The sequence below is a fragment of the Triturus cristatus genome, chromosome 1_2, assembly GCF_964204655.1.
Source record: "Triturus cristatus chromosome 1_2, aTriCri1.1, whole genome shotgun sequence".
Classification (NCBI taxonomy): Eukaryota; Metazoa; Chordata; class Amphibia; order Caudata; family Salamandridae; genus Triturus; species Triturus cristatus.
In genome coordinates this window covers 963451918-963466055 of record NC_140580.1, presented here as the reverse complement: position 1 = coordinate 963466055, position 14138 = coordinate 963451918, and the positions used below count along the sequence as shown (strand labels likewise).

At 43.1% G+C, this 14138-nt stretch overlaps 1 protein-coding gene across 4 annotated transcripts in view; it reads right to left on the bottom strand.

Annotated features, from left to right (window-relative positions):
• LOC146868458 (uncharacterized) overlaps window positions 1-14138 on the bottom strand; it is a 443450-nt gene that overhangs the window by 51478 nt on the left and 377834 nt on the right. For all 4 annotated transcript variants that reach the window (XM_085610211.1, XM_085610220.1, XM_085610226.1 and 1 more), the window contains one exon: window positions 5703-5933. In XM_085610211.1, coding sequence (XP_085466337.1) covers window positions 5703-5933 — 231 coding nt within the window. The remainder of the gene's footprint in view (window positions 1-5702; window positions 5934-14138) is intronic.

Here is a 14138-nt window from a genome sequence, read left to right as displayed (position 1 = left end):
AAACAGAAAAAAGGATCACCCTGCAGCGCTACAGGAAGTCCTGCACTGCAGATGCTATATTCAAGAGTGAGCTGCAGATGCACATTCCTCAACTGCAGCTTGTACGCCACAGGGACACAAGGCTATCACTTCAGTGGAAAGAAGGCTACACAACATGCAGGACTAAGGAGACCAAAGGAGATACATGGTCACCTTTAGCATAGCCCAGGCAGACATGGTCCCAGCATGCAGGAAACATGAATCCAGCCTTTATGTCACACCTTTGCAAGTCATCCAGGTGAGAAGAGAGTGGTCTCTGCAGAGTAAGATAAGTGATCCATCATCAGGAATGTTTCTTCATTCAGAAAGTTTCAAGAATCAGATGTGGCTCCTGTGACCTCACCATGAGCTGATCTAGGAGATGGTGGGGTCAAGGGGACAAGATTCAGTACTACGCGCATTCCTGGCCAGTTGCCGCAAATCTTAAAGAATCATCAGATGGCTGTTACATCTCACTAAATAGAGTTAACCTTCATGAACTTTCAATCCCCTCATGAGCAGGACACCCCTGTTGGACAGAAAGTATACTTGCCCGGCTATGTATGCCAAAGGAAGAGTGATAAACTTTCACTTAGAAGCAAAAAGAATGTGTTCTATGGACAAGCCTTAGGCAGTATAAACCCTGGTGATAGAAGGCAGGGAATAAACAAGTAAATGCCATATCAAATTTCTTCATAAGATTACTATGGTGCTACAGGCAGCAAATGTCATAGATTGGGAGGCTGGCATAGCTAGTTAAATTGGCCCATGTAACTTCTTGAAAGATCTTGAGCACAGACCCCAGTACCATTGCCGACCTGAAATGTGAGTATGTGATCAAATGATATCTTTGCTACAACAATATTATTCAGCAAGCCTCTTTGTGGCTTCTACCATCACTCTGGTCTCTCCACTCTTCAATCGTCTTTCAAGACTTCAGCACATCCTGCTTCCCTAAATTCATTGGTCTTCCACTGATTTGCTGTGTTACAAGCCTTTACTTTTGAGCACTAGCCTGCATCAGCAATCTCTTAACAAAGGGGTAAAAAACTTGTTTAAGGCATGCAAAGCATTTCTCTGGTTGGTTCCGTCATACAACCCTGGGCTAGTGGATAAGACCAGCCCACCACTGACATGTTAGGTTCTACGTGCAAAAATGAGATTTAGGATAACCAGGAAAGACCATCAATAGGAGATCGTACAGAATTTAAGATCACACACAAGCAAAGCACAAAATGAGAAGGCACAGAAGAGGGGAGTGATGAAAAGAGTATAAGATGGGAAAATAAAGAAAAGTAAAACTGTAGTGGTAACAGTTTGCCTCGGCACTCGATGGAAAATTAACGTGATGACATGGAATTAAATATCTTAAAACCTTTGAATTTAGTTTGAACTGAGTGAGATTGGTTCACGATATATGAATGCAGTTAAACATTTGTCACGATACCCCTGACGAAGGGAATAATCCCGAAATGCATTGGGTATTTTTCAAATAAAGTTGTGACATGTGGAAACGTCAATCTCTCCTGTGCCTTTGTGAAAACCCTTAAAGGGTACTTGAATGGGTAAAACGAATTAAAGAATTCTGAAAAGGTGAAAAGAAATGGAGTAAAACATAGATAAACAGAAGATAAAAATGTGAATTTGATTCATTGGATTCATTCATTTATGAACCCTGCTGTGCAGCTTGAATTGGGACCAGATGAGGTTTCTTTTTGTTCGTTCAGACTAAAGAAAAGGACAGCACAGGTTAGGAGAGCAAAAAGTGGATGAAATTATTTAAGGAGTGTTAATGTCTTCCAGATCTCGAAGATCACTTTGCAGTAGCAGGTCATGGAAACTTGCAAGTTAAAGAAATAGAGAGTGGCCCCACAACCAAAGGGACAGGGCACCACACATGACTTACAAATGACACATGACTTACAAAGTCGAATGATCTCCCCTTGGGAACGCAGTTAAAATGCATCGAGGCATCCACTCACTTATTCGAGTCATCTCCATACAACACTCAGTACAACCCCAATATAGCCAAAGTTAAATACCACAGTAATGTCAAATTGGTAACATCTTTAATATCGCCACCTATAGAATTACATACAAAATAAAAAGTTCTATGTCTAAGTTTTTTACATGATAAAACTAACCTTTATTCTATAGCATCAATTTAAAACCAAAGTACATGATATATTAAAAACTAATCAAAATTAAAAGACAACAAATGAAAAACATTTATTCACAAAGAGGGGTGAACACAAGACAACCACATGAATCTTTATACACTACTAATCTGTGCAGGTCATTTTTCTGGACACATGATTTTCCCAAATGGTCATCATCTGTGGCACACCATTGTTCAACACATTTAGTTTGACTATCTCATGTACTTTGTTGTTAAATTGATGCTACAGAATAAAGTGTTAATTTCATTGGTTAGAACAAAAAATCTTTTTTATGACACAAGACACTTTATTTTTGATGTAATTCTTTAAGTGGCGATAATAAAGATATTACTAATTCAACATTAATGTGGTACTTAACTTTGGTATTATTGGGGTTGTAACTGAGCGTCGTATGGAGATGACAGTTATAAGGGAGTTAATGACTGTGCATTTTGACGGAGTTTCCACTAGGGAAGTTATTTGACTTTGTAAGTCATGGGAACTTGGGAACTTGAAACCTTCCTGGACAGCAGCAAGGCGGGAGTAGGAGAATGGCTCAGAAAAGAGTTAGGAAATCTCCTGCACAGGTCATTGCCAATACTTGTATAATAAAAAAAGGATGTAGGTACATTAGTTTGTATGTTATCTCATTTTAAATTCACAAACACAACCTGCTTGTACACTACAAATACAAAAACATATGTTTTTCAGTGACAGAATACAGGGGTCAAGAAGCCCATAGGTTGAGGGCTTAAAGCTTCCATAGACGTGCGGAATCAGATCTGACTACTAGCTCTCTGGGACCAGAACCCTGATTTATCAGCCAACCACACAACAGCCAGGCTCAGAACTCAGAGCCAATGATAAAGAAAAGTGGCTAGAATTAAAGAATTCTATCAGCTCCCATTGAAGGGATACATTAATCTTGCTATATCACGATGTTATTGAATGCACAAATAGAATGACCATTCCATGTTTACATCAATGAACACTGCTGAGTGATGCACAGGGTTGGAAGCTCATTAGCAGAAGTAAGTGAGTTAAGGCTATTGGATGATTTTTCTTGATTCCTTCCCCATGGCTCACTCTTCTGCTTGTAATACCACTATGACAGTTGAACACCAATAGCACTACTGCAAAACTACAACTTAACTTTAAACAGATGAGGTGCAAGAAGGTTTACATCACATGTTAATAGGCGTCTTTAACCATATCAAACTAACACAACACTTAATTGTAGCTACCATCAAACAAATACATTAACATGCTATCAAATATTGCAAATTAACACTAACAGAAGGGAAGTACGCAATGCCTCAAATGTTACAAAGGTCAAATCAAACCAAATACAGTGAAAAGTGGCTCGGTAAATAATAATACTAGAGAAAGTTTGTCGAAATGAAAACTCTGTTAAGGAACCAAGTGGTCAACATCATGCAATGTACAGTGAATGAGGTCATGCAATAGTGGAATCAATTCTAATAGTGGGCAGTACATAAGTGTACTGGCTACATGCTAAGAATCAAGAACGCATTGTGCCCCACGTGCCAGGGTGGTAACCAAAGGGAAGAAATTTAAAGAACAAACAGTATTAAAAAATGTATCACGGGAGTGTTATACAATGCATATCTTTAAAGGTCTACAAAAACCATAACCAATCTGGATTTTAAAGTTGCAGGGATCGTGACTGGACGCTCAAAGTGTTTGCCTGACTGTCCGGTTCACCAACTGTGTTGCTCAGGGCTCAGGCTGGGGCTGGTGGGTCCTCGGAATCTGGCATAAGTCTAAGGTATATCATGGTATAGTTTTCTCACATCTAAATGTGCATTCAGAGCGACAAAAACAATGGATTTTGAACTTTCTAAATCTTTAATTGATTTTCATAATTAGTCAAAAATTGTAATTTCCCACCAACACTTACTGCCTTCATCTACCCAGTGTTTCGTTAACTGCCTGAGCCCTCAATCAGAACACTCATTCCTGGATTCTGTATCCAAGCTTAATTCTAACTCTCCAGTCATCTCTGTTGTACTGAAAAAGACAAACATCTGAGATGTTTCCTCAATACTTCGCTCTCTTAGGGTATGGCGGTGGATCAACTTAAAATTGCACAGGTCATCCCTAAATGAGAAAACCTGAGGCCAGATTGGCTGTCTTTGGGAAATACTACCCTATTTCCTTTGTCCAGGTGACTGGCAAGAGTACTTTAGGTATCACGCAGCTGAACATCTAATGTTTTTAGAATTTTCTGTTACCATGGATGTCGCTCAAGTGGGATTCTGACCAGAACAAAGCACTTAGTCAGTACTCTTTGGGATTTTAAATAACTGCAGGAAGGAAGTTAAAATTAGGCTGATAATACCCAGATTCTTCTCAATCTAGCAACAGTGTTTAACCTTTCTCAATTAGCGCTACAGTCACATTCTTCTGGCTCCTATCTATTTGTACCATGTGGTGTATCTCATTGTCATCTTTATCACAATCTTTTTAACATCTATTTATGCCTTTGGTGAAGCTCACCTGATCTAAATGCAGTGATTTCTACATGTACGCCAATGACATGCAGTCTATTTTTAGGATGGGACGAGATACTTCATTACAGCTATACCTGAGATGGATCTGGCGGTGGATGGACAATCTTTGGCACATGTTCAAGTCACAGAAGACTGAGCGGGATGTGGACGGTGATCAGGCAGACCTCTAGTTGGATGAGTCACTACCCTCTCAAGTCAATTATTTACAAAATCTTGGTGTTCAAATTGACCAAATGTTCTCACGTTTACCTCAAAGCTGAGCTTTTTTAGCCAAAGCTTTCTTTCACCTAAATAGGATGAGTAAGATTCCTAGATGACAGCTGTAAGTGCCTGGCTGTGGCAAACATCATTGGCTGCCATCTAGACTATGGTAATTTACTTTATTTGGGTCTACCTAAATACCTACTTTGGGCTCCAGGGGCTTCACAATCAACCAGCCCCACTAGTGAGGGGTACGTGGCATTTAGACATGTGATCCCCTCAGACCGACCTTATACTGGCTTTTAATAAAAGTCTGTATTGCCTTTAAGTTCTTGTTTAACATCCATTGTTTCCTTTAGGTTTGTTCTCCTCTTCTCAGCTAGAAGCACATTTGTGTCTATGCATTGGGCAGACTACAGAAGATCATATCCTGCAGACTCATTGGGTATTCCTAAATTTAACAGAGCATGCGAAGGAGCTCACTGTCATAGCACCTTTTCTTCAGAATTCACTACCATTCAATCTTTGAATTCATTCCTTGTCTCATTACATTCCACAGAGCATTGAAGGCCTTGTTATTCTCTGAAGAACTGTAACAAGGTGCAGCCAGTCAATACCCCTTCCCAATGCCCAGAATCCTTTATGGGTGAACAAGCACTTAACAAAATCTTTTACGGAAAACATAATCTGGCTGCTGGGTTTTTCATAAGATCTGATATACAGGCAAATGCACTGAAGCCTAAGAATATATACATTATAAAAGCAAGATCAACTGGTTGCTGTTGATTACCTGTGGATGGTGGTGTTATAGCTCTGGGGCACACAGGATATGACGCCCGTCCTCCTTCTTGCTCATTCATTAAGGATCCCCGTGGTAGGACGTTTCTTTGAAAGTAGCCAGGGTTGGTAATGTTGCCTGCTGGGTTGTATTGAGCAACTGCAATGACCATGCCTTTCCCGTCCACAGCTTTGGCAATGCCCATCTCCTTGGTGTCTTTCCATACGACTTGACTAAAGTGACCTGCAGGACAAAATCAGGATTGAGAATAACATGCAATTTGCCCGCAATGCAGTGACAGTATGGACCATGATACACGAAAAGCACTTAGAGCTAGATGTATCAACATTGCATTTTGCGATTCTAAAATAGTGAATTTTAGCGATTCGCTATTTTAGAATCGCAAAGTGCAATGTATGTAGGTTTTGCAATAAAAATAGCGATTCCCACATATTCCTCAATAGCGGATCGCAAATTGCGATTCACTATTAAGGAATGCATTTTCATTCACTCCTATTGGCCTAAAGGCCCATAGGAATGAATGGGAAGGCATTCGCAATTTGCGATTGCCAAATAGGTAATCGCAAATTGCGAATGTAATTGCAACGATGCCAGGGGGCCATAAGGCCCCCATGATGCACCCCCAATAAAGGTAAGTGTGCACATGTGCTGCACACACATGCCCTAAGGGCATGTGTCTGTGCCACACGGCACTTAGGAAAATGCAATTTTGTGCATTTTTCTAAGGATTTGCAAATTACCACCAACTTGAAGTTGGTGGTAATTTGCGATTCCTTAAAGCAAAATCACATTCTGAGGATGCTTTTTGCATTGCATTTAGGGAAAAGCAAATTGCGATTCCCTAACTGCATTCGCAAAAAAGGTAATCGCAAACATTGCGATTACCTATTTTGCAAATGCCTTTTGTGTTGATACATCCCAAAAGGCTTTTTACCTTTCGCAAATGGGCCGATTCTGCGAATCGGGCCGTTTGCGACCGGTAAAACCCTTGATACATCAATCCCATAATTCCATAACCATAATTAACTGGGTATTAAATTCCTCTTATTTAACCAGTCTAAATGACAGGATTTATTTTCCATTTCAAATGCCAAGATTAAACTGGAAGTCCATTTATTAACCTCAGAGGGATAAAACTAATTCTAAGCCCCCATAAGGGGTACAACCAATGACCATGAAGTTCAAAGAGTCTATGGCTGGTGAACTGTCTAAGTGAGCAACTTAAACAGCGTTAATTTCAAGCAGATACATTTAACCTCCACTTAAAAATGTTAAAGAACTGTTCAGAAATTCTACTCCCATGACCTGAAACAAATTAGGCCCAGTTTATATACTGGCGGTCGGGCCATTCTCTGCCAGTGTGACAGAGTATTGTACTTCATCACCATGGTGGAGGTCCCATCTGACAAGTTTATAAATGTCTATCAGGTTGTAGGCCAATTAAAATACTTTTTTTTTTTTAAACCTGTCTCGCCACGGAGACAACTGTGTGTGAGGAGAGTTCATTTTAAACCAAGAATTTCCAATCTTACTCACGATTTAGACTTGTGCACATAGTGTCCAAAAAAAGAACACTGTACATTGGCCAAACCACCCAAAAAATAAGGATTCACATATGTCAGTATAAGATTTGCATCGGATACAACGTCCTTACTACCCCTCTAGAGTCACATTTTCTAGAGTTTGGTCATTGTGTGGGTGACTTACGGTGGCAAGTGAGCAGCACAACTTCCACCCCTGAGAGAGGAAGCGACGTCGAATCTTTATTAAACATGGAGGAATTGCATTGGATTCTTCGTTTGGACAGTATGGTCTCATGTCTAAATAGTAAAGAAGATTGGACATCCTTGATTGAAATGAACTCTCCTCATACACAAACTATATGAACTCTCAAATCATGTAGCCTTTGCCATTTTGGTTTGTTTCACAATGTACATAGGATTTTATTGCTCTCTCTCACATTTTTGACTGCACAGTTGTGTGTATTTTGGTGTAAATGTACTTATGCGGTTTCATTTTGAGGTTTGTCAATGTCTTTTTAACCATTTCAAAATGGTGCCCACTACTCCTCGACCCTTTTCTGTCCCTGCACCTAGTCTGTCTTCGGTTTCTTCATTTTCTTGGTCCTTCTTCTCTTTCTATTGCCTGCATCAACCAACATGCTGCCCTCTCACACTCACCTTTGAGAATTCATTGTTCCAAAAGCACTCCATGCTACCAGTCAGCTCTATCAGTGAATCTCCATTTTCCATTTGGGCTGATTCAAGTCCAGTGAAGGAATCTGGCACTCAACCTTGAGACCCACACCAGACATGTGCTTCCAACTGTGGGCTGATTAGAGCCCTATTTGGGCATCCAGCATATTTCCAGATCAGGTGCATACTATTGCACAAACTCACTTTCATCATTATTACCCATTTTGAGGGTTGTAAGCAGCGCCTCTTTCAACTTCTTTTTATGTAGGCAATTCCCAGCCGCCCTGTTCCTGAATTTTGTAACTAGGAACTCCCTTCTTTAGTAACTGCATTAACTTTCATAATATAAGTAAGGTCTTATGAGTATTGCTTATGCTTTGTGCTGGCTCACTTTTCTTTTTTTTCTTCTCACTATGATCAACCTTTCTCTATCATTGTTTCAGCTCTTTCTCTGGCTCGTTGTATCCCAGAGTCCTGAAGATGATCCCGCCATTTTTACTGGGATCAAAAAGCTGTCAACTTTAAAAGCATGGACTCTATATGATTGTGTAGAAGTTGCTGTAAAGGGCTGTGCTGTTTTTGTGTTCGTTAATACACTTGTGATCACAATTTATCACTTGAGTTTATCACCTTTAAAGAGAGTACCAAGCATGTTTATTTTGCACCAATATTCACTGCGCTGCTGTGTCTTGAAATGGTTTTTGATAAAATACTTTGAATACATTTATATGCCATTTGGTTCTTTCCATCTAAAGTATTGTTTGTGGGGGCCAGTGTGTTTTATGTTACAGTGATTACCCCAGGTCCCCGGTGACCCTTGGGTCTTTCTTGTTGAAATATTATACTAGACCTTTAATATTTGGTGTAATGCACCATGTTGATGGTACTAGCATGCTGTATTACAACAAAAATAAAGCAATTCATTTATATTTGCATCATTTTAATTCAACAAACTTCCAAGAATTTCCTTACATCTAGTGCCCCGGCATTCAGCAATTTGAGTTCTCAGTGTTTAATCAAGTAGGTGTTGCAGAGTCCTCAATTTTTTAAATAACAAGTCCAGGGTCCCAAAATTTTGCTTATAAGCCCTTGGCCGGTGCTACTGAATGTCAGCATACCACATTCCAAAAATAAGTAGTCTTTATTCCATCATTACACACTCTCTACCCTTTCTCCATTTCTGCAGGTTCCTGCTTTCTGGGCTTGTCACAATTTTTCTGTACTTCTGTTCTTCCTTCTTTACCCTTTGGTATTTTTTTTCTTTCTCTTACTGTGGGTCAAATTTTGATGATAAAATATAAGCGCCGGTCCCAAAAATGAATATCCACCAGAAAGAGCTTTTCCCGACGTTAAGTGACTTACACTTCTCCAAGACAAAAATGTCAATCAATCAATCAATCATTTGTAGAGCGCACTACATACCCGCGAGGGTCTCAAGGCGCTGGGAGGGGGGGGGGCGCTACTGGTCGAACAGCCAGGTCTTGAGTAGCCTCCTGAAGGTCAGCAGGTCTTGGGTCTGTCGTAGGCTCAGTGGGAGGGTGTTCCAGGTCTTGGCGGCGAGGTGGGAGAAGGATCTTCTGCCGGTGGTGGTTCTACGGATGCGAGGGACGGTGGCGAGTGCGAGGTCAGCGGAGCGGAGCTGGCAGCTGGGGATGTAGAAGGAGAGTCGTTCATTGACGTAGGCTGGGCCGGTCTTGTGGAGTGCCTTGTGTGCGTGGATGAGGAGCTTGAAGGATATCCTCTTGTTGACGGGGAGCCAGTGCAGGTTTCTCAGGTGGGTGGGTGATGTGGTAGTGGCGTGGTATGTTGAGAATCAGTCGTGCAGAGGCATTTTGGATGCGTTGCAGACGTTTGATGAGCTTGGTCGGAGCTCCCGCGTAGAGGGCGTTTCCGTAATTGAGTCTGCTACTGACGAGGGCCTGGGTGACTGTTCTTCTTGTGTCTGTCGGGATCCACCTGTAGATCTTGCGGAGCATGCGAAGGGTGTTGAAGAAGGAGGAGGAGACGGCGTTGATTTGCCTGGTCATAGAGAGCGTTGAGTCGAGGGTGATTCCCAAGTTGCGTGCGTGGTCGGTGGGTGTCGGGGGTGCCCCCAGTGCCGTCAGCCACCAGGAGTCATTCCAGCCTGAAGGGTTGGAGCTGAGGATGAGGACCTCCAACTTGTCCGTGTTCAGCTTCAGTTGGCTGATCCTCATCCAGTCCACGACGGCCTTCATTCCTTCATGAAGGTTGTATTTGGCGGTGATGGGGTCCTTGGTGAGGGAGAGGATCAGTTGAGTGCCGTCGGCATAGGAGATTATGTTGAGGTTGTGCTGTCGGGCGACGTGTGCAAGCGGGGCCATGTAGATGTTGAACAGTGTCGGGCTGAGGGAAGTTCCCTGGGGTACGCCGCAGATGATCTCGGAGGCTTCGGATCGGAATGGGGGGAGGCGGACGCTCTGGGTTCTGCCGGAGAGGAAGGAGATGGTCCATTCCAGAGCCTTGTCTCGGATCCCTACGGCGTGGGGGCGTGCGCGTAGTGTGCGGTGGCAGACGGTGTTGGATGCGGCGGAGAGGTTCGGGAGGATGAGGGCCACGGTCTCACCGTTGTCCAGCAGGGTCCTGATGTCGTCGGTGGCAGCGATGAGGGCAGTCTCGGTGCTGTGGTTGCTGGGGAACCCTGACTGGGAAGGGTCCAGGATTCGGTTTTCTTCAAGGTATTGGGTTAGCTGTCTGATGACGATCTTCTCGATGACTTTGGCCGGGAACGTAAGTAGAGAGATGGGCCGGACGTTCTTGAGGTCTCTAGGGTCTGCCTTGGGTTTTTTGAGTAGGGCGTTGATCTCGGCATGTTTCCAGCTCTCTGGTAAGGTCACAGTCTAGAGGTAGAGGTTGATGACGTTGCGCAGGTGGGGTGCGATGGAGCTGCTGGCTTTGTTGAAGATTTTGTGCGGGAGTGGGTCTGACGGGGAGCCGGAGTGGATTGTGCTCATGGTCTTGATGGTGGCATTGAGGCTCACGTTGTCCCAGGCTAGCAGGGTGTTGTGGCTGATGGTGTGCGGAGATTCTGTTGTGTTGATGTCTGTTGGGGCTGTCTGGGTGTTGGGGCTGTCGTGGATGTTTGCTATCTTGCGGTGGAAAAGAGTGGCGAGGGAGTTGCACAGGGCTCGCGACGGCGGGATGTTGTTGGGGTTGGAAAGTTCCTTCACAATGTTGAAGAGCTCCTTGCTATTGTGTGCGTTTTTGTCGAGGTGGTCTTTGAAGGAGGTGCTCTTGGCAGTCCTGATGAGGTGATGGTGGTTGTGGATGGCGTCCTTGTGGGCTGCGTGGCTGTCCGGAGTCTGCTCACTGTGCCATTTCTTCTTCAGTTTCTGGCAGGCTCACCTGGAGGCTAGGAGTTCTGGGGTGAACCAGCTGGCCCTCTTGCTGGTGTCACTGTGGGAGGGTTTTTTCAGCAGGGCGAGGGTGTTTGGAGCAGTCGTCGATCCAGCGTCTGAGGCTGTGGGCAGTGTCGTCGGTGTTGGAGGGTTCGGTGGGTGAGCTGAGAGCGAGGTTTGCGTGTAGTTGGTCTTCGGTGATTTTGCTCTAGCAGCGGCGAGGGATCTGTTGGGTGCGGTGGTGTGTGGTGGGTTTCTGGAAGGTAAAGTGGATGCAGCGGTGGTCGGTCCAGTGGAGTTTGGTGGTGTGGCTGAAGGAGACGTGGGAGGCTTGAGGAGAAGACGGGGTCAATCGTGTGGCCGGCGGAGTGGGTCGGCGTTGTGACTAGTTGCTTCAGTCCGAAGTTGGTGAGGTTATCGATCAGGGGGGTGGAGTTGCGGTCGTTGTTGTTCTCAAGGTGAAAGTTCAGGTATCCGAGGAGGACGTAGTCGGTGGAGGACAGGGTGTGCGTGCTGACGAAATCGGCGATGGTGTCGTTGAACTAGGTTCGGGGTCCGGGGGGGGGGGTCTGTAGACAAGGGTGCCTCTGAGGGTGGAGTTGGGGTCTGTGTGGATCTGGAAATGTGAAACCAAGGATGAGGGCAGGAAGTCAGATTACACAAATCAGATAGCCAGTTCCCATCTTAAAGTATGAAGACAGTGACTAAACCAAGCTACACTACATCATCCTGTGAGATGGCAAGGGTATTGTTCCAACTTGAGACACCAACCAGGCAAGGTCACATGCTGCACCCAGCATAACTCTATGGAGGTAATGAACCAAGGTCCCAGAACTGAGTTCTGGATAATAATCTAAGACCCTCGGGTAAGAACTCAAACATTATACATTGACATCTCCACATCTATATACTGTTTTCACAACCAGTAGGATATTATTACTATATCTTACAGATACAAAGTAAAACAACGAACCCAGAGGTAGGCCTTTAGTTTGTTCATGAAAAATGTAAACAAGCAAATTCAACATACACAAACAACAAACTAGACAAATACTGCTGCCATTGTGAAAGAAAGAGGCCTCTCAAGGCACACAGACCCGGAATGGGGTCAACGCATACTGATCACATCAGAGAAACTCTGTATTTTTATGTAATAGCTCCCAAAAGGGAAGTCAAAACAAAAACTGGAATCTATTGAATCCTCTTTGAGCATTAGCCCTCTGTTGGGACAGACAGACAGAATCTTCTACTGAGCAGACATCCTAGAATGGACTTTTAAACATTGACGGCATCACCTTGAGGTTCTTCATTTTATGAAGTTAAATGTTAAATTCCTTTGGTTTGGTGAAGGTAGCAAAGGCCTCTTTAAGTAAAAGGCAAGATGAATTAATTTGTTTTTAAGATCCTTATTAGAAAATGAAACTAACAAAACCTGTGATCTATGCAGGTAGAGTGATTACAGAGATCAAGATTGCAAGCGTCCCTCACTTTATAATACTTTTAAAGTAGTCCAGCAAAGTAAGAGCAAGGCTGTGTTGAATAATAACATACATGTACTTAGAAAATTGTTTGCAACAATTGAGGATCACATGAAGAACCTTTATATGTGCATTTAGATGCTGTGGCTCGCCTTTCAGGAGGCAGCATCTGTAGAGTTGACATTCTAAGAGGAAGAACATGCATTGAGTTTGAGATCTCGGATTGTTGTTAGTCTCATTTAAGGACCTTACATTCTATTTTTGTTGTTTTTAAGTTTTCGGTCCACTGACGATATCCTTGAATGGATAGAATGCATGCAGTGTGTTAGACAATGAATGACACTGATGGAGAACACTTTGAGGCTGAGCTGGGTGCCCTTCCCATTTTAGGGAATGGTATTGTCTCCTGATTGGTAAGTAAAGTAACATTTCTAGATGCTCAATCCCCCAATTTAACTTGAGGAGCCTGTCTGCTGAGGAAGGCATCTTGAAGCAGCCTATTTGACATACCGTTGTCTGAGATGAATGAATCCAGCCATTTGATGATGGAGTTAAAGAAAACATCTCTCTTCAGAGGCTATAAAGATAGCTCCTGGCTCGAAGTATGAAGCCTGATTTAAAGATTTTGATAGTGGGCGCAAACTCGGCTTCTTTGCCATCTGCATTCCCTGCTTTCGAATTTTCAACATGTTTAGGTTTGGCAACCACAAGGAGCAAGTTTCCAGCTGTTCACTGCCACATCACCACTGAATATGGATCCGAGCATTCACATCTGCAGGTTTTAAAAACTAAGGCCTAGAAACGTGCACCAGGTGTTACCATGGTCCCATGCAAGAAGATTTACAGACCATGTCTACATCTAGTCATGAATACCCAATATCACAACCAGAGCCACCCACAGAATTAAAAGTCCAAAATGCACTTACATTAAATATAGATGCAAATAAATTAAATTCCATTTGTATTTATGAAAAGAGGGGACAACTTTGGGAAACATCTGTACAGACAGGTACAAGGACCATGGAGGCCATGCCAGCAAGCACAGGGATCTCTGGGCTGCAGTACAGCCTGAAGTAACTCAATGTTAAACAGCCTTCCAAGAACCTGGCAATTTTGAGGGATAGTTGTACTGTCCAAATATGAAAACAATTAAGGACATTGTTATAGGCAGTGGGGATTTGGCAAAGTGGTTTTGTTGTTTTCCATGTACCCCAAGTGCACATTATTCAAACCTATTTGGGAAGCAATGGGATGCTGTGCATAGAAGTAGGAAATTAATTCAGCATTGTGTATGCAAGGCCAAAACTGTCCAGTGGGGGAGCTATTGGGTGAGGCATTAGGACAGATTAGTTATGCCTTTAAATATGTGCGATGTAAATATAAACATGATGTACATTT